The following is a 19,600-nucleotide window of genomic DNA, read 5'->3' as shown; positions in this document are numbered from 1 at the left end:
GTACCCCGACAGGTATCTACCCAAAGCCGAAGCCCCCGTACCCACCACGGCCTGCGAGTCCCGACCACCACGGGGGAGGTAAGAACGTTCACTGCTTTCAGAACGGGTTTGATGAAACGTGTCTCTCTTTTTTTCTTTCTTTCATTTTTTTTTTTTTTAACTAGTTTTCATCCAGCTACTTTGGCTAGAAGCACCAGGTCACCCTCTAGGGAGGGTGGGGTTTGCATCAACATGACTTACTGCGATTTGTCCTTCGGAGGAGGAGGAAATATGGGCCAATAGCCCGGAAAGTCCTCAGCAATTCAGGAACTGAAAAAAAAAAAAAGCTAAAATGTGACCATGCAGATGGGGACCTGGAAAGCCGGAAAAGTTGAGGGCGTGGGGAAGCTCCATGGAAGGTTCTAGGCATTGGGAAGGGTGGAAACTCATCTCCTCGTGGGGAGTGAGGTGGTCAGTCAAAGTAAGAAGTCAGGTTCAATGAAGCGTTGCCTAATTGCAAAGCAACGCATGATACTAACTGAGTTAGTTAAAGGCTGGCTAAGTGACTACCATCCTTTAAGACCATCTTTTAAATCTGCAACTCCCAATTTATCCCCTGCCCCCCGCCCCGGTAACCATAAGTTTGTTTTCTATGTCTGTGAGTCTGTTTCTGTTTTGTAAATAAGTTCATTTGTGTCATTTTAAAAAAAGATTCCACATAGGAGTGATCTCATATGATATTTCTCGTTCTCTGTCTGACTTACTTCACTTAGTCTGAAAATCTTGAGGTCCATCCATGTTGCTGCAAATGGCATGATTTTGTTCTTTTTTATGGCTGTGTAGTATTCCATTGTGTAAATACACACCTTCTTTATCCAGTCAACTGTGGATGGACATTTAGGCTGCTTCCACGTCTTGGCTGTTGTAAATAGTGATGCCATGAACATTGGGGTGCATGTGTTTGTAGAATGATTCCTAACATGCAAATGACCTAATTCTGCCCTTTGCTTCTTAAGAAAAAGAAAAGCTCTTTTTTTCTTCCAAGTTTAACATCCCAGCTCCATCAATTTCCTTCTTATAAAAATTCCTCCCAGCCCTTTCCACAAAGCCTTGTTCGACAGAGTGTTGCTGTTCTGCAAGGTGCCGGCGGACTTCGCTCATGGGACGGACTTCTTGCTACCGTCTATTTGGGAAACACCGGGTTAAATGTGCTTCCACGGGCTCCTGTAAAATGAGTCACCAGAACCAGGTTGACTCATCCATCCCGGGGCCTGTGGGGGGCAAATCTCAGGCTTGGGAGGTGTCCTCCTGTGACTCACAACTCCCGGGGCCAACACATTCTTTTCTCTTCTTTTTTTTTTTTTTTTTTTTTCTTTTTAATCGAAGGACTAGGGATTGAACCCGGGACCTCGTGCAAGCTAAGCACACACTCCACCCCTGAGTTGTGCCTCCCCCCACACCCCTTCCATGATGCATCCTGAACCAGAGGAACGTTGCTTTCCGGCGTTTGTTTTCAAGCTTTGCTAAAACCCAGCCGTGAGATGGCGGTCCTGATTATGGATTTATATTTGATACGCTTTATGCAGCTCTTGGTATCAGCATAAGGCACAAGAGGGAAAAAAAAATTCACCCAAATGAACCCCTTTTGTGCTTTAAAGGGGATGGTCAGTAGAGTGGAAATATACACACGCAGAGCGGAAAGCGGGACGCACCATCAGCAACGTGAGATGCTTTTGTCCTCATATCGGGGACGGACTTTCGCCAACCGTCTGACCTTTGCGATAACCCCACACAGGGGGACGTTCCCAGCTCAGTATCTGCCGCCTTCGTTCCAGGAACCCGTGAGCTTTTTGCTCCCAGAACCAGGGGAGGAGGTCCCGGGTGCCGAGATCAAAGCGGGTTTTTAAAGCTTGGTGCTTGGAGAGGTTAAAGACCTTTTGAGGGCTCTGCCCGGCAAATGTGAACCAGCCGGATTGTCACCTTGTATTCCGGTCTTTCTGCGTGGGTGGCCGGTTCGTCCCTGGAAGGTGCCATGGCTTTCCTAAAACCACCTTGCTGTTTTCAACAACAGGTATCTACCCACCGCTGAAGCCGCCGCCTCGCCCGCAGCCTGGCACTTACGACAACAGCGGAGGTGAGAGTCGTGAGTGTGGGGGTCGCCGGTGGATGCCACCCGTGTTCCAGGTTCTCGTCCCGCCCCAGAAAGAATTCAGAGACAAGACGTAGTGGTTTAAAAAAAAGAGAAAAAGTAAAGTGAGGATTTATTAAAGGACGGATGGTTCACCCTCGAGGGGAGAGCGGGCAGGCTCAGGTGAGCGGCTGCCCTGAGTTACTTTGGCAAGTTGGTTACACAGGGTGTAAAAATGAATGGGCGGTAGGTTCATTGGGGAGGGAAGGGTGTGGGGTCCTATTCCCTGATTTTCATCCCAGCCGCACCTTCCCGAAGGGAGGAAGGATTTTTGTCCTTATTTAGTCTGGATAGGACTGTGCATGAATGGGAGCTTGTAATCTGCAAGGCTAATTTTGTTGAAATGAGGGCATAATGAGCAAAAGGTTACATTCGGACACTGGAAGTTCCTGCCTTTTCTCACCTTTCTTTGTTGGTCTCCAGGCCACTCGTCACCCTAAAATGTGTGACCCCTTATGAGCCCAGAGGTTCCTGCTTTTCTCTCTCTGCCCAGGGACCCCTGCTGCTCACATGGTGTGTGGTTTCCTGCGTTTGGCCGGTGCCCTTCCTGTCTGCCCAGTTCCTGCCATGTGGCCCGCGTTCCCCTTTCTCTGCTCATGTGTAGCCATCCACCTGCTCTGACAGTGGGACACAGTCCGGAAGCCTCGGGAGGGGAGCAGCGGACCCGTCTTGGAATTCTGTCCTCGACGGTGAAGTGCTGTTTGCGTTTGAACCACACGGAGGTTCTTTAAGGAAAGTGTCCACCTGCTCCCCGCTGGCAGCTGGCGGGGGTACTCTGACGGAGGACACCTTTTGTTTCCTTTTGGCTTCTTCCCCTGGTTGCAAAAATGCAACGTGCTCCAGAGACATTTCGCCTCATTGTGACAAGGTCCCCCCTCGGATCCCGCAGGGGCCCCGAGTCTCTGGCCCTCAACACCGGCTTTCAAAGGGCAGCGGGATGTTTGGGCTCTGAGCAGTAAGAATTGGGGCTCAGGCTTTGCAAATCGGGGCTGGCGGGTGACGGAGGCAGCTTTGGCCGGGTGAAGTCGGACCGTCTTCCCTCCCAGGTGCATGTTTGGGGCCATCTCTTTGGCTCTGGGGAGGACACACATAGACTTCTCGAAGCTGGCGGCCCCAGGCTCCTTCCTCTGGGAGCAACAGCCTCCCCTTTGAATTCGCTTGCACAGCCAGGTGTACGGCACCCAGACACCCCGCACCTCGGCTTGTACCCAGCAGATGGGCCCACCCCAGCCCCTAAAGGCCCTGAGGTTTATTCTGATTCTAAAATACAGACCTCCCCCCACCCCCGACGCCCTGGACCCCAGCGAGCAAGCAGCCCAGGCTGCACGTGCCATGCCCCATCGCCAGACTCCACGTGGACACGACCCCCGAATAGGCTCTGAACATCGGGCGCTCAGAAGAGTTTTAGAAACGGTAGTGCCAAAACTCACAAGTCAACTTTGCCGACACGTTGCACATTAAATTTGATTCCAGTTTGGAAAAAAAAAAAAAATCTTAAGACTCTGCTCATGCAGAAAATTCTGCACGGAGGGAACCAGGAACCATATCCAGGTTTTCCCCAAACGGGAGCTCGGGGGCGACCTCGTGGTCTGTCCCACGTGTGTGTTTTGCCAAAAGCACCCAGCGATGAATTCAGTTCTGGCGTCGTCTACCCAGAGACAGTGTCAGACCCCAGCGGTTGAGGGCTCCCCGTCCTGCGAGACTCTCCCCACTTCAGTCCCAAGTCCCAGAGTGTCACCTGTGCTCCCGACCGGCCGACCGGCTATAGACGGGACTTCCCCGTGACCGTCCTCCGGTTTGGTTACCTTGTTAGAACGGCTCACGGGACTCAGACAAAGCCTGACGTTTACCAGTTTAGGACGTGATAAAGGGTGGAGATGAACAGACAGATGGAGAGACACCCAGGTGGGATCTGGGAGGGCCCCAAGCGCAGGAACCCTGTCCGCCTGGAGTTAGAGAAATTCTCCAATCCGGAAGCCCTGCAAACCCCACCCTTCTGCGTTTCCACGGACACTGCTTCCTTGCAAGGGCCTGAGTGATGAACTCGCGGGCCGCTGGGGATTGCCCTCAACCTCCAGCCTGTCTCCCCGCCCCAGAGCACCGGGCTGAGGCTGCAAGTTGCAGCTCTCCAGTCGCCATTTGAGGGTGCCTCTTTGTAAACGTGCATGAGGCAAAGGGTGTGGAAGTCGCGGGTGGGGGGACCCAGAGAAGAGGGTCCATAGGAGACCTGCAGGAAGCACCCCACCTCTTCCCAGGATGCAGAGACAGGAGGGATTCCCGAGCTGTGCCCCACCCCCCACTCCAAGCTATCCCAGGACTCAGTGCTGCCCCTGGGGCCTGGGGTTCCGAGGGATGAAGGAGTCTCTGCAGTCAGCAGCTCCTCGTAAACTTTCCGATCAGAAGGCGTCTGTCTCACCGGTGGTCCCTCCCCGGCTGATGGGTTTCCTGTACGCTCTGTCTACAAGCGAGAGTCCTGGCCACCAGGACCCCTGGCTTTGGGTCCCCAGGCCCCCAACCCCGACCCCACCGGGGTCCCGGAGAGGGTCCTGCCAGCTCTCCAGCTCTCTGGAAGCTGCCCCGGAGCCCCCATCACAGGCTCGGTTGTAAAGAAGGCTCTCCAGGGCGCCGTGTGATGGTCCTGTGCTCCGCCCCCAGGTTTCCTGAGTGACAAGGACCTCGATGACGGCCGGTACCCGCCCCGGCCCAGGCAGCCCGCAGGTGCGTGGGGGCCTCTGTGAACTGACTGGGGGGGTGGCGGCGTGGCCGAGGACGTGCCGCATCTCCACGTGTCTCTGTTAAAATGAATGCTCTCTATGGCACAGCTGACATGTAACACCGTGTGAGTGTGACGGGCTCCGTGTGCTGATCTGATACGCTTGTCTGTTGCAGTGCGGTCACCGCTGTGGCCTGAGCCAACCCCGGCCTTTGTCACAGCGTTTCCATTTCTTGCTTGCTCTCTCTCTCTTTTTTTTTTTTTGTGGCAGAGACGATTAAAGATCTATTTTCGTCTATATACCTTTATATTCATGTATATGTATGTACGTGTGTATGTCTTTATATACTTACATGTCTCTATATGTGTATGTTTGTATCTCTACACATACATATAGGTACATATACAATTTCTATGTAAAATTTCCCCTGTAACTGGGCTGTGACCAGCTGCACAGCATCTGCCTTATATAAATGCATACAATCTTTCTCATATAAATGCACGGAATCCCACATGAATGCACAGAATATTTCCTATATAAATGCACAGAATATTCCCTGTATAAATGCACAGAATGTTCCCTATATAAATGCATAGAATATTTCCTATATAAAAAAGTGCCTAGAATCTTTCCTATATAAATGCACTAAATCTCTCCTATATAAATGCACAGAATGTTTCCTGTTTAAAAAAAATGCAGAGAATCTTTGTTATATAAATGTACACTCTGTCCTTTGAGCGTTTCCCCTGTGGTCCCCAATCTTTGCCACCCTTCGGGGCTCTCTTTGGGGTGAGTCTTGGACCAGGCTTTGGTGCCATTGCCAGCGCTCCAGGCGGACGCCTGCTGGAGCCCAGACTCGGTGGCTGAACCCACGTTCTGTCCTGCAGGAGGAGGAGGCGGTGGCGGCTACTACCCACCTCACGACGGCTACGGAGACACACACGGTAAACCCAGCGCTGGGGTGGGGCTGGGGTGGCATTTTCAGGGTTCCCACTTCTGTTCCGCATCGCATCTTCTTCGCGGGGTCTTGGGTGTTGGCAGTCTCTCTGCGGGCTCTTCTGCACCGTCTGTGCAGACAGACCTCCGCTTGGCGTCGTCCTGCTCCCCGGGAGCCCAGGTGCGGCCACCACACCCCTGTGTCCAGGTAAAAAGAAACAGAGCAACAGCCTACGAGGCTCACAAGGGGGGCAACATCCAGCGAACGGGGCATTCTTTGTTACGCTCGCGGACGATGCCAAGAAAGAACGGAGCAGTGGGCAGGCGCCTTGTCTAGAGTCAGGTTCCCCCCGAGCGATCGGTTGGTTTTTTTTTTTTTAACCAATTTTTTAAATTGATTTTTTTATTGAAGTATAGTTGGTTTACGGTGTTGCATTGGTTTGATCGATGTGGCTCTTGAAGTGTTCGGACGGCCTCTGGTTCTGTAAGGCGCGATTTGGCGGCAAGACGTTACAGCTGGGAGAACGAAACGCCTTGGATGGATGTCCCTAAGTCGGATACGGCTGACTGACGTTCCGTCTTGCGATGTTTGTCTATGTCGTGGGGTGACCCCCGCAGGAGGTGCAGCGAGCATCCATCACCACACAGTTACAACTGTTATTTTTTTTCCCCTTTTGTGAGGAGGATTTTTAAGATCTGTCCGCTTAGCAACTTTCAAATATGCAACCTCAGTGCTGTAATCTGTACCTCCACCTGCTGTAAGTCTCGGTCTGGGCTGTTTCTTTCCTTCTCTGCCGGATTCCTAAGGCAGAAAGAACGAATTGTCCCAGCCGTGCCCCGGGGAGCCCTGAGTGTTTCTGCACGGTTTCCCGGGAAACGGGTCAGGGCTGGAATCACGCGGTGCCATTTCTTGGGGACCTGTCCCCCGTCCGAATGATCTTGTATCCTGAGAGGTAATAACGCTTCTGCAGAACATCCGAGTATGCACAGCAGGTGACGGCCACCACCTGCCACTCGGCGTGCACAGCAGAGGGTGGGGGCGGGGGGCACGCGTACGTTCACGGCAGGCTCTGGAAGAGACCGTCAGCTCCCGCCCGCGTCCACGCCGCCGTCCGCCGGCCCCAAGCCGGGCGAGGCTGTGAGTCCGCTCTGAGCCGAGCCCCGAGGTTCTGGGACCCGCACCCAGCCTCTCCCTGCAGGTGGTGGAGCGTGTTTCCTTTCTTAAGAAAAACGCAGAAGGGCCGGCCGGGGAGGGCGTGCCCCACGTCTGTCTTCCCTCCTCGCATTGTGGGGGAACGGCTTTGCTCATCCTTTTCAGAACTGGCTTTTGATCAGCAGGTTTCTCTAATACCCACCGTGTGCGTCACCTCGGGTGCGATAGCAAACAGCACGACGGGGCGGCTTACACATCACACTTTTATTCCTCCCGGTCCTGGAGGCTGAAATCTGAGGTCAAGGTGTTAGCAGGGCTGGGGTCCCCTTGGGGTGTGGACGGCCGTCTCCTCCCTGTGTCCTCCCGTGGCCGTCCCTCTGTGTGTGTCTGGGTCCTCCTCTCCTCTCCTTATAAGGACCCCAGTCCTATGAGATCAGTACCCACCCTAGTGACCTCATTTTACCTTCATCCCCTCTTTAAAGACCCCCATCTCCAAATCAGCCCCATTCTGAGGTCCTGGGGGTCAGGACTCCAACCTATGAATTTTGGGGGGTGGACACAATCCAGCCCCTAACACCAGCCCTAGTCCACTCGGAAGAGGCCGCTTATTAAAGGACCCCTTAATAGTGAAACAGCACCCACATCCACTCTTCCACCACAGAACGAACCACATTAACACCAAGGATTTTGTCTGCATCTTAATTCTGTCTTTAAAAATTCCTCTCTGACTGTATGTAGAATAGATAAACAGCAAGGTCCTACTGTACAGCACAGGGAACTATACTCAATATGTCGCAATAACCTATAGTGAAAACAATATATATGTACACATATATGTATAACTGAATTGCTCTGTTGCACATCTGAAATTAATACAGCATTGTCAATCAACTATACTTCAATTTAAAAAAAAAAAGTTGCTCTCTGGAGACAAGGGAGAGTAGAGAAGCCTCCTTTAGTTTTTTATGAGCTGAGATGACTGACGCCCGTGTTTCTGACGGGGGCCGCGTCCCTGGCCTCGGGGGCCGGGTTGTCCTGGACGGCAGCGGAAAGGGACTTGAATGTATCTCCCAGGCTTCGGGGACCTGCACCCGGCCAGCCTCCGATGCATGCGTTAGCAGAACCCACTGGTTTTGCACTTCGGGCTCCGTCCCCGCCTCTGTGTGGTCAGAGGACGGACGCCCTGAGTGAGCGTGTGCCGCCCCCTGGCTTGGGGAGAAGCAGGTGGGGCGTTGGCAGGTTTTCACAGCCTCTGGCTTCCGGGATGCTGGCTTTCCTGTTGGGGCTTCCTTTGGAGACGTCCCTGAGATTTCCCGACTGTTACCTTCCGTATCCTGTGTCCTTTCTGTCCTGCAGGAGGAGGGAGATACAGACCCCGCTCCCGTGGGAGTAATTATGGTAAAGGAGTTATGTCTTAAAAGCTGCATGCGGGGAAATTCTCCTCCTAAAGATCTAACAGCCCGCGTGGGCGCTGCTGCGAAACCTGTCCTCTCGGGGTCCTGCACAGAACCTCCCTGACCGCCTGGCTCTCTAATGTGTCCTCCTTGGTCACTGAAGCTGGGGAAGGTGTTTTGCATGCGATGCAAATTGAAATCCTTTCAAGAAACGAAGACCTGCTTACATGTGCTATTACATGTGTGCACATGCGTGCATCCAAGCACGTGTGTGTGCCTGCGTGTAGACATGGCTGTGTGCAAACATGTGTGTGCATGTTTGTGTGTGTGACCATGCGTTCACGTGTGCACGCATGTGGCTGTGTGTGCATGCATGGCAGCGTGTGGGTTCGCACATACACGTGCCTTGTGTGTGCACGCGTGTGCATGCATGTGTCAGCAGATATGTGTGTATGTATGCACACGGCTCTTGTGTGTTCACGTGTATGCGTGTGAAGGTGCATGTGCACGTGTGTGTAGAGGTGTGTGTGCCTGTGGTCGCATGGGCATGGTGCACGAGGTGCCTGCAGGCACGTCCGCGTGTCTGCGCTGTGTGCGTGTGTGTATGAGGGCATGTGCTTGTGTGTGGCACATGTGTGTGCTTACGTGCATATTCCCTGACCCCCTGAAATGACAGCCACACACCCCCTGGCCTTCATCGCCCCGTCCCACTCCTGACCCTTCGATGCAGCCTGCATGCCCCCCTCCCAGTCCTGTCTGCCCCACTTCCCCACCGGGAGGTCAGCTCCAGGAGAGCAGACGCTTGGGTCCTCCTGTGGCCAAGCCCCCGGCATCTCCACGGTGCCCTGCAGCAGACAGTCACCCAATAAGCTCTTCCGAATAAATGACTGACTGTGTGTTCCTCCCCTTCCAGGTGGAGACGGCTCTTCCACATACGGGAACCCTCAAGGTAAGGGACAGGCGCGGCCCGCCCGACCTCTCCCAGGGCACCTCCTGTTTGTCTGTTTGTCAGGAGGCTCCTGGACGCACAAGTCTGCCCTTCAGGGTGGCGCTGGTTCCGTGTGGGCTCAGAGACGGGGAGGCGAGGACCGTGCTCAGCCTGGAAGATGCCTCAGGGCTTGGGGAGCAGGGCTGGGGTTCTTGAACCTGCCTCTGTGGCACCCCTGGTGCCCCTTTCATGGACCACTGCTGACAGAAGCCAAGACAGAGAGGGAAGAGGAGGTTAAGAAGCCCCCAGGGCACTGCTGGCCCCGTCACAGGTCAAACAATGGACGGTGGCGTCTGGAAGGTAGACTTTCTCCGTGTGTCACTGGGAGGATGGGGTCCAGCCTCTCGGCAATTTGGCATTTACGCGGAGGATGACAGTAACTCTGCCCAGCTGACCACAAGGCTTTCAGGAGCCGTCAGTGCTGTCAGGAGGAGAAAGGGATTGTGGAGGCTTTCCAGCCCTGACAGCCGGTACCCATCCAGAGCCTCAGTATTGGTATTTTCTGGTGAACAGGTGTTGTTGGAAAGTCCAGGATGCTTCTCTGCTCTTGGGCGGAAGGTGGGGCAGGAGGGGTGCATCCAAGGCAAGAATCCAGATCTGATGCACGGTTTCCGGGGTCCTGCGGCAGGGTGGGAGGACTCTTCCTAGACTGGGGTCGGGTGGAGGTGGGTAAGGCTGTTTCTGGAGGAGATAATCTCCAAGTCATGGTCTAAAGGATGGGTGGGAGGTGGCCAGGAGAGGAGAGGGAGGGTCTATGCTAGGTCAGGTTGAGTACGCTCCCGGGAACACCAGGAATTTGTGGGGCCAGGGTGTGGAGCTTGATGGGGAGAGGGGACAACCCTGGAGTCGGGCCAGTGAGCCCCGTGAACATATCTGTACTTTATACGTGCTCGTGGGAAAGGATTTGCTCCTATTTCTACTGTGTGAAGCATGGATCTGAGGGCTAGCTAAGGGTCTGGGAGATCAGCTTTAAGACACATTTAGTTCCCAGACTGGAGAGGATGCTGAGCTAAATCAGGGTGTTGGCACTGGAGGTAGGAAGAAGAGGTCAGCTTGGAGGACAATTTGAAGGTTTGCATTGATGAGAGGTGCTGTATCTGTATGGGATGGTTGAAAGGATACAGGTGTATCAGTCCCCGGTGCTGTGTAACAAAAGAGCCCAAAGTGTAGTGACTGAAAACCACCACCATTGATGATGATGATGGTGATGGTTATGAGTATGATTACATGATTCAGGAACTGGGCGAAAACCAGCCCACCTCAGTCCAAGAGGCCAGGTGAATTTTTGTTCACCAGGCAGCCAGGAAGGGTACCCAAAGAAGGAGGAGAATGATGCCTGGGGTAGGAACCAGCACAGCTCACATCTTCTGTGTTCTGTTGGCCAGAGCTCCCACTCTGAGGGTGAAGACCTGGGCCCCAGCTCCCAGTGGGGAAATGCCACCAACTCACATGGTAGAGGAGGTGGACGCAGGGCGGGGAGCCCTGGAGAGCAGGGTCCTGCAGGGGACAGGGTGAGACTGCGTGGCCAGAGGAGGGACAGATCCCTGGGGTCCATGGTAGCGCTCTTCCAACCAATGTGGGAGCCGTGTTCACGGCATGGCCTTTTATCCATCATCTACAATCCGCCAGCTACTTGGTCCGATTTGATGTGCCACATGGATGCTTATTTTATTTTATTTTGTTTAATTGAATTTAATTTTTTAAGGCTCATCATCTTTTTCTTTTTTAATGGCAGGATATGGTTGGTTTCATGGATGCTTATTTTAAACGGAAGCAATGATTTGTTCTTTGGGAGAGCGTTGGTTTTTGTCACGGTTCCCCACCTTCGATCTTTGCAAAGCTTTGTGCTGGTCTTCCCTCAAGGCATTGATGTCCAGTCTGTGCTTAAGTCCAGAGCCCCAGTGTCCTTTGAGGGCAGAGCTACGGGGGCACTTTCTGGTTAAACTTTATTTTTTTGCATGAGTGAACAATCTACATCCAAAAAGACACACAGTCATTTGACTCAACAAATAAATAAAAAACTATAGAAAGTGCCTTTTTCTGTGCAAAGGCATTGGATATTCTAGGTGGATAAGATGTGGTCATGAGCGCCACTGGGGTGACAGCAGAATCACTTCCTCAGGCTCTTTGTGAGAATTCAATCATTTTCCTGTGAATATAGGGCAAGGGATGTGATGGCAGAGTTATTTAAAATAAACGGTGCTCCTGCTGGCCTTATTAGTCTCAGACCGTCTTGCTTTTCTTGACCCCTGCAGGTAACATGGTAGCGAAAATCGTGTCTCCTATCGTGTCCGTGGTGGTGGTCACGCTGGTGGGGGCAGCGGCCAGCTACTTCCGGCAGAACCGGGGGAGGAATTGTTTCAGGACAAATGGCAAGTTTCACTCCCGATTTTTTTCTCCCCAGGCATAAAGCCTGATCAAAATACGAATACATATAACAAAACAGAAACACACAGATCTAGAGGACAGACTAGTTGGTGACCAGTGGGGAGAGGGAAGGGGGGAGGGGCAGGGGAGGGGGAGGGACGTCAGAGAGACAAACTACTATGTATAAAAGAAATAAGCTACAAGGACGTATTGTCCAGCACAGGGAGTAGAACCAATATTTTATAACAACCTTGAGTAGAGTTTAATCTACAAAAATGTTGAACCACTATGTTCTGCACCTGAAACTAATATGACATTATAAATCAACTATATGCCAATAAAAATTTAAAAAAAAAAGTAAAAGCAGCAACAAAAACATCTTACCTCCAATAAACACAAGGACACATCTTCACATGAGTCCTATCTACGAACTTTGTTCTTAAAATGAAAATTGCTTCATTTTATTGAGAATTTATTTCTTTTCAGAAAGTCCTCAAAGTAGAGGCTTTTTAAACATTATAAACCATTAGTGACGATTTCAGTCTTACCTAAATGATGGTTTTTAAGATCTCTTCTTGTGATAAGTTTGTTTCTATTGCAGTGGAGTTGCTGTGCGATATCATATAAGTCACAGGGGTACTATATAGTGATTCGCCATTTTTACAGATTATATTGCATTTATAGTTATTGTAAAATGTGGGCTGTATTATGTTGCAAAATTTTTTGGACAATATGCAGGTTAATTTCTTTCACTGATGATTAAAGGCTAAATATTCTTGAATACAACCTGTCAAAACGTTTATGCAAAATGCATCCTTTGATTTCTTGAGTAAAGGGTCTTTTTTGTTTGTTTTAGTTTGATAAGGCAATGGGCTTTTAAAATATTATGAATAGTTCAGAGAAGTGTGTCTGTTACGCATGATGCGTCTGTCTGAGCCGTGTTCAGGTAGCACACTCAGTAAATAAGATATTTTGAATGGAAGGGAAACACTATCTGGCGTCTTTCGCCGGCAATGTTTTATCGAGTTAAGTCCAAGATAGACAAAATGACCCTCCCATTGTAAGGGGATTTTAAGCTGGATGTTACCACTGACCCATGGGGGACTTGAGGGAAACCAGTGAATGCGTTTTAACAGAGATTTAGCCTTTCATCACTTTTAAAAGCGGTTTTCTTATCTGTAAGATTTGGTTTTACTGCTAGAGACCCTACGATAACTAACTCAGGACTAACGTGGATGTTAGTTAGTGTTTGAAGGATTCAGCTGGCGGGGCACGGCTTTGCCTGCTTCTGCTTTGTGTTCAGTGGAATTTTAATCACGAGCGAGTTGGGAAAGATATTTGGGTTGAACCTGCAATTTTTGCTCCCCTCTCCCAAAAGGGAATGACAGCAGGGCTAAATCGGAAATCTTTCTGTTGAATTTCAGGCTGTGCACAGACCCCAGGGAAATGGGAGGGTGGCTGGGGGTGCTGGCGCTTTCTGCTTCAACTTTGGGTCCAAGCTCCTGGGTTTGAAGAACTAGGCACCCAGGTAGCAGAGATCCTGGGTGCTGGTTCATGACCCCCCTGAGGACATGTCTGAAGGGCGGGTGAGGACAGAGAGGGAGACTTAACTGCAGAAACAAGAGCCCAAATGTTAACTCGGGGGTCTCTGAAAATTTGGTCCTGAGACTACCCACGTCTCAATCTGTCTGGGGCTTGCCACGGACGGGTGGGGGGGGTGGGGGTTCCATTCCCGTGAAGGAAGCTAGGAAACAGAAGTCTATTTCAATAGCATTTTTGGAGGATTTGGACAACTTCAGAAATCCCCAGACCTGCCCGTGGCCTCCCCCTGCTGGAGGACTGGTGGTACTGACGGGCCCCTTGGCCGGGGGCCGCCTCAGTCTCCACCCGTCACACCCCACCCGGCGCGTTCGCAGGGAAACCAGGTGGACGAAAAGCAGCCTCAGTCTCCGGGCGACACGCCTCATCGTTGCGGAGACGCTGCACTAACCTCGCTTGCGCCTTCGGCCCGAGCCTGTAAGCGCGTGTGGACCCGGGAGCTCGGGGCAGAGAGGTCAGGACAGTGAGGCATTCCAGGCACAAATGTAAGGGGGTGGGGGTGGGGGGGCCCAGTGAGCAGAGTCATCAAGATAAGTGCTATTTTAGTGCAATATTAAAAAAATAATGATAAGTTGGCCAACTACAGCCTGCAGACCTGCTGATTGTTCATGTCAATAAAGTTTTATTGGAACCAGGGGCCGGGTTCAGGGTGCGGTGCGTGAGGCATCGTATCCAAACGCAAGCCTGGATCCTGCCTTCCTGTCACATCTTGGTATTGTGGTCCTAGTGGACTTTTTCCATCATTTATTTTGATGGGTTTTTAAAAATGCTGTCTTAACACGTTATTATGCATTTTGACTTCTAAGTTTTATGGAGCCTGCTGGAATTTTGTGCCCACTCACTTCAGCCTATTCAAATTTACAAAGGAGGTGGAGTTTTTTGTTTTTTGTTTGTTTTTAATGTGGATCGTGCGCTTCCCGTTTATCTGAGCTGGACGTCCTTTTATTGTTAAACCCGTGCCCTGACTTGACGCTCTCCCCTGTCCTTTGCGGGACTAAATACCCCGCCTACTTTCTCAGTTCTGCTTTAGCCGTAACTCCACCAGGTCTTCCCAGGACCGAATTTGGCTGCCCTTCCTTTAAAGTGTACACACTCGGGAAGTTAGGGGTGCAGACGTGCTGGGACACCCCTGGGGCACCCGTCCCAAGGGGGGAGCAGGACGGATCCAGGGTCTGCATGGTCTGGTGGGTTGCAGTATCTGTAAACAGCATGTAAGGACTCTGAGCATGTGGCCTGAAGTGTCCTCTAAGACGGGTCCGGGGCATCACCTCTTTCTTGAAGGATGATGGGCATGTGCACTGACCAGCTGTGCGGGAACGCGGTGCAGTGCACATCCTGTGCAGCTGTACACAGCCCTGCCCCGGAACACGTGCACCTTGTAGAGACAGAGTGATTGGGACGGGGCCCCCAAGATGGCAACAGACATGGACTCCTTCAAGGGGACTGGGTGAACATTTTGCCTTTATCTTCTCAAATAATAGCGCTCACTTGGGTGGTTACAAGGGCGAATGAGATCACGTCCCCGCAGAGGGGTTCCTTTAAATATCAGTTGTGACCAAAAAAGATAAAGTGACTCAATTCATTTAAAATGTTCAAAACAATGTTCCCTTAACAAATGGAAAACAGTTTAAAAAAAAAAAAAGAAAGATAATAGTGCATTAAGATCTATCCACAGAGTTTCTCCCCCAGCTATGATATCTGGTTTTTTTTTAACACCTTTATGGGGGTGCGGTCCCTGTACAGTAAACTACACGCATTTCAGATGTACGATTTGATGAATTTTGATAGATCTAGACACCCACAGAAGCACCGCCACAATCAAGGTCCCGCTGTGACATCTCGCTACCGATCTTCCCTTGCAGAACCAGAGACCGTCTGAGGTCTTCGAGACCCATGGGTCGCTTTGGGGACATCCCTGTGCAGACAAGAACCCCGATCGTCGCTCCCGTGGCAAGTTCCTTTCATTCTCGGTGTTACTCGCTGCCCTCAGAGTTTTCTGTCCTGTTTGAAACAGTTGTGCTGCCTAACGAAAAAAAAAATCCCTGATTCCTTGGACATATTGATGAAGAGACGTTAGTCCACTGGACCTTGGGTCATGAAAAGGTTCCTTGCTCTGTTGGTTCCATCATGAATCCGGACAGAGAGGTGCTGACGCTGGTCTGAGCACCCAGACAATCTCATGGTGCAACCACAGGCAAGGGTGGGACCCCCTTGTCATTTTCACAAAGCTTGATGTCAACAGAATGGCTGGGGGTCTGCTCCTAAAAGATTGAGCATTCTGCTGGGATTTCCAATGAGTTCGGGTGAGAAGCTTGGCCAGTGGTAAGTTCTTCAAGTTACGTCAGAACTCCGGGTGCGTTCAGCACGGCCGGTGAGGCGGGAGCCAACGGTTTCCGACACTAACGGCAGAATCTGAATGTCTCTTGGTGTTCCCACGTGCTCGCACAGAAAAACTGTTATTTCCTGCACAAGATGAGGCTGGGTTTTTCTGGAATTTTAAGTGCAAAATCGCTGATGTGGAAACTGTCTTGGGAAGGCGGGCTTGGGGTACTTTTTCCTGCGAAATCATATAGTTTCAATGTATTTATTTTTTTGGAGGCCGTGGGGAGAGAGCGATGTGCAGGCGTTGACCCTTTCCTATAAGTTTTGGTCTTTGCTCCTCTGTGGATACCGGTTGTCAAGGAGAGGGTGGTTCGTTCCTTGGCACACACTTTCCTTTTTACTCATTTCCTCAAACATCTAAAAAGTATACCAGCTTTTTGCTTCTGTTTAAGTCACACTTTCGGGGAGAGGATAAATGCATGGTTTGGGCAGATGAGTGTCATTTGATTCAACTCAGGTTCATGCTAATAAAACTCTTAGACTTTCAGTATCAGAACCAAAAAGGAAGACGTTCCTTGGGGTCTGGAAGCCTTAAAGAGGATGCACGGAAACCCCAGGGATTGCACGCCTTGTGGGCTGCGAGCTAGGTCTCTGGAGAAAAGAGCTGGAAGCAGTAAGTACTTGAAAGAACTCCCCCCAAATCAGAAAGAACCTAAGAGTAATCGTCTCAATGAGACGTCTCGGAACGGCGTGCCTCCCGTCCTGGATTCACGCAGATTGGAGGCACTTGAGGAAGGCCGGTGGTTCCCTGCTTCGAAGCGGACCTGCTACCGCGGTTCCCAACCCTTGTCAAGCCTTCTCGTGCGTGAGGCTTCCAAACTCCCCGTTTCCCGTGCGCAAGTTTCAGCGGGTGTGTAAGTTCACTCTTGCTAAAAAGTGTGTGTGTCCGTGTGTGTATGCACACCGCACACATGGAGTCACACACACGTACGCCTACACGGGATTCCAGCATCTTTAAAGGTAACTCCGTGCATTGCCTGTAATGGTCACAGACAACTTTTCGTCATTTAAAATACACGTAGGGGAAAAAAAAATCGGCTTTGGTGGCTGTGTTCTGTTTTCTATCTCCGGCACGTGAAACTGTGGGACGGGACTGACAGGGTCTTTTAAAAACCACGGTGCTACGTCGCTTGGTGTGCACCCGAGAAATCTCTTTCTTAGCGCCGTTGTGCGTCCCTTGGGTGATGTTGCTAAGGTGGTCCAGGCCCGGTTCCAACGGACACAGAGGGTGTTTGAGAGGCAGCAGGGCATCTGTCACCAGCCAAAGGAAGAAATGTTCTCCTCTGTGCCGTGCAGAACAGGATGGGGTATGAACGTACAAAGAAAATCTAGTTAGGGGGGCAGGGTGGACGTGAGCCCGATGACCAGAGGTAAGAGCGGTTAGCGTTCAACCCAGTTGAAATACGAGTACGTGAATAATGACCCCTTCGGAAGCCTCTCTTTAAGGCGTCGCCAGGACCTCCTGGGGGGCATTCTTCCCAAGCTGCAAAAAGAGAAACCTCATCATTAGCTGCAGTCTCCCTTGCTGTTGAAAGAGAGCACTGTGGACGGTGCTTGGCACTTGCCGCCTCCTCCTGGGAGTCTGGATGTGTCTGGGGGTCAGTGTGTGGATATCCTCATGTTCCTACAGACACTTAAAAAGAACACCCTTAACTCTCCAACACTGCTGGTGGGGATGCAAATTGGTGCAGCCACTATGGAGAATGGTGTGGCGTTGCCTTAAAAAACTGAAAATAGAGCTACTGAATGATCCAGCAATCCCACCCCTGGGCATGTATCTGGAGAAAGCAGTAATTCAAAAAGATACATGCACCCCAATGCTCATAGCAGCACTATTTACAGTAGCCAAGACATGGAAACAGCCTAAACGTTCATCCACAGATGACTGGATAAAGAAGCTGTGGTACATTTATACAATGGAATGCTACGCAGCCATGAAAAAGAATAGAATAATGCCATTTGCAGCCACATGGATGGACCTAGAGATCATCAGTCTAAGTGAAGTAATCCAGAAAGAGAAAGAAAAATGCCATATGATATCACTTATACGTGGAATCTAAAAACTGACACAAATGAATCTGTATACAAAACACAAACAGATTCACAGACACAGAAAAGAAATGTCTGGTTACCAGAGGGGAAAGGTAGTGGGGAGGAATAAATTGGGAGGTTGGGATTTTCAGATATAATCTACTATATACAAAATAGATTTTAAAAAGGGACCTACTGTGGAGCACAGGGAACTATATTCAATGCCTTGTAATAACTTGTAACAGAAAAAAGTCTGAAAAGGAATACCTATGTGTATTCTTTCAGGGTAATGGTTTAAAACCAGTAGTTCCTTCTGACAAGTACTGTGTGACCTCCCTTACATGTGGCACCTAAAACAGACAAACTCATAAAAACACAGAGGAGCTCGGTGGTGGTTACCAGGGGCTGGTGCGGAGCGGGAAACGGGGAGATATTGGTCAAAGGGTGCAAACTTCCGGCTGTAGGATGGACAAGTTCTGAGAGATCTAATTACAGCATGGTGATGGCCGTTAGCCACGCTGGACTGCAAGTGTGGAACTTGCTAAGACAGGAGGTTTTCCGTATGCTCCCCGCGGAAACAAAGGGTAGATTATGGGACGGGATGGAGGTGTTGGCTAACAATCTGATGGTAACATGTTGCAGTGTATATACGTATCAGATCACCACAGTGTACGCCTTAAACTTACACAATGTTGCATGTCCATAATATCTCAATAAAGCTGCGAAAAATAGCTCTTTCTGGGTTTTTTTTTTTTTTGCCGCAAACATTTTTTTCCCTTGGATTCTGTACATGCATAGATGATCTTTTCAGTGGCTCCTGGCAAGATATCCTTCTCCCGTTCTGTGGCAAACTCACTATAAATTTCATACTCTGTGAGAATTCATTTTGTATCCGTGTGTGTATAATATATATATATATATTCGGGGGAGAAATGTTCCCTTAATGACCATATGTTTGTGCTGATGTCATAGAATCTGATTTTCACATTGTGTTTGCCTCTGGCTGCGCTGAAGCTTGTTCATTTCAGAGCCTTCATAGGATCTGCGTGGGCATCTCGTGTTTTGGGTTTTTTTTTTTTTTTTTTGAATCTTCTTTCATGTAATATAGTGTCGATGTGGCTTTTTCTGGCAGAGATCTTGAAGACTCGGCACATAAATGGGTTTCTTCAGAACCCCTTGTGATTCATGATTAAGACGGTCTCCGACACCACCAGCATTTCATAGTTAAGGATCCAGCGTGCATCGTGGCATAATCTCTGCCTTCAGCAAAGATTTTCTAACATCTTCTCTGCTTGTTGAATTCACTCACTCTTTCTTTGCCCCCTTTGGCTTCTTATAAAAGGTTTTTTTTTTAAATGCACTACTCCCCCTCCAAAGATGGGAGTTTTCATCCAAACCCTCTGTGTTTTTTATTCCTGCGTTATGTGGGACAATTATTACTATTTTTTTTTAAATTGAAGTGCAGTCAGTTGCAATGGTGCACAGCACACTGTCCCAGTCATGCACATACATACATATATTCATTTTCATATCCTTTTTCATTAAAGGCTATTGCAAGATACTGAACACAGTTCCCTGTGCTAGACAGAAGAAACCTTTCTTAAAAATACATTTTTATATATAGTGACTAACATTTGTAAACGTCAAACTCCCAAATGTATCCTTTCCCACCCAGATTCGTCCCTTCTCACCCCCTTTCTCCGGTAACCATAGAATTGTTCACTAAGTCTGCCAGTCTGTTTCTGTTTTGTAGATGAGTCCATAGTGTCCTTTTTTTATTTTTTAGATTCCACATATGAGTGATATTATATGGTATTTTTCTTTCTCTTTCTGGCTTTCTTCACTTAGGATAATGATCTCCAGGTCCAT

At 50.0% G+C, this 19,600-nt stretch overlaps 1 protein-coding gene across 3 annotated transcripts in view; it reads left to right on the top strand.

The window, feature by feature from the left end:
- LOC105097371 (Xg glycoprotein (Xg blood group)) overlaps positions 1-18,462 on the top strand; it is a 31,194-nt gene extending 12,732 nt beyond the window's left edge. Inside the window, exons 4-11 of one of the 3 annotated variants that reach the window (XM_064482640.1) lie at positions 13-78; positions 2,051-2,113; positions 4,823-4,885; positions 5,769-5,825; positions 8,327-8,368; positions 9,278-9,313; positions 11,608-11,724; positions 15,181-18,462. In XM_064482640.1, coding sequence (XP_064338710.1) covers positions 13-78; positions 2,051-2,113; positions 4,823-4,885; positions 5,769-5,825; positions 8,327-8,368; positions 9,278-9,313; positions 11,608-11,724; positions 15,181-15,197 — 461 coding nt within the window. In that variant the 3' untranslated portion in view covers positions 15,198-18,462. Of the gene's footprint in view, positions 1-12; positions 79-2,050; positions 2,114-4,822; positions 4,886-5,768; positions 5,826-5,956; positions 6,904-8,326; positions 8,369-9,277; positions 9,314-11,607; positions 11,725-15,180 lie in introns of those variants that run through there. The other 2 variants (XM_064482641.1, XM_064482639.1) reach the window with 2 other exon arrangements.
- The last annotated feature ends 1,138 nt before the right edge of the window (positions 18,463-19,600 follow it).

This window comes from Camelus dromedarius, chromosome X (assembly GCF_036321535.1).
Source record: "Camelus dromedarius isolate mCamDro1 chromosome X, mCamDro1.pat, whole genome shotgun sequence".
In the NCBI taxonomy this organism is placed as follows: domain Eukaryota; kingdom Metazoa; phylum Chordata; class Mammalia; order Artiodactyla; family Camelidae; genus Camelus; species Camelus dromedarius.
This window is presented reverse-complemented; position numbering and strand designations above follow the sequence as displayed.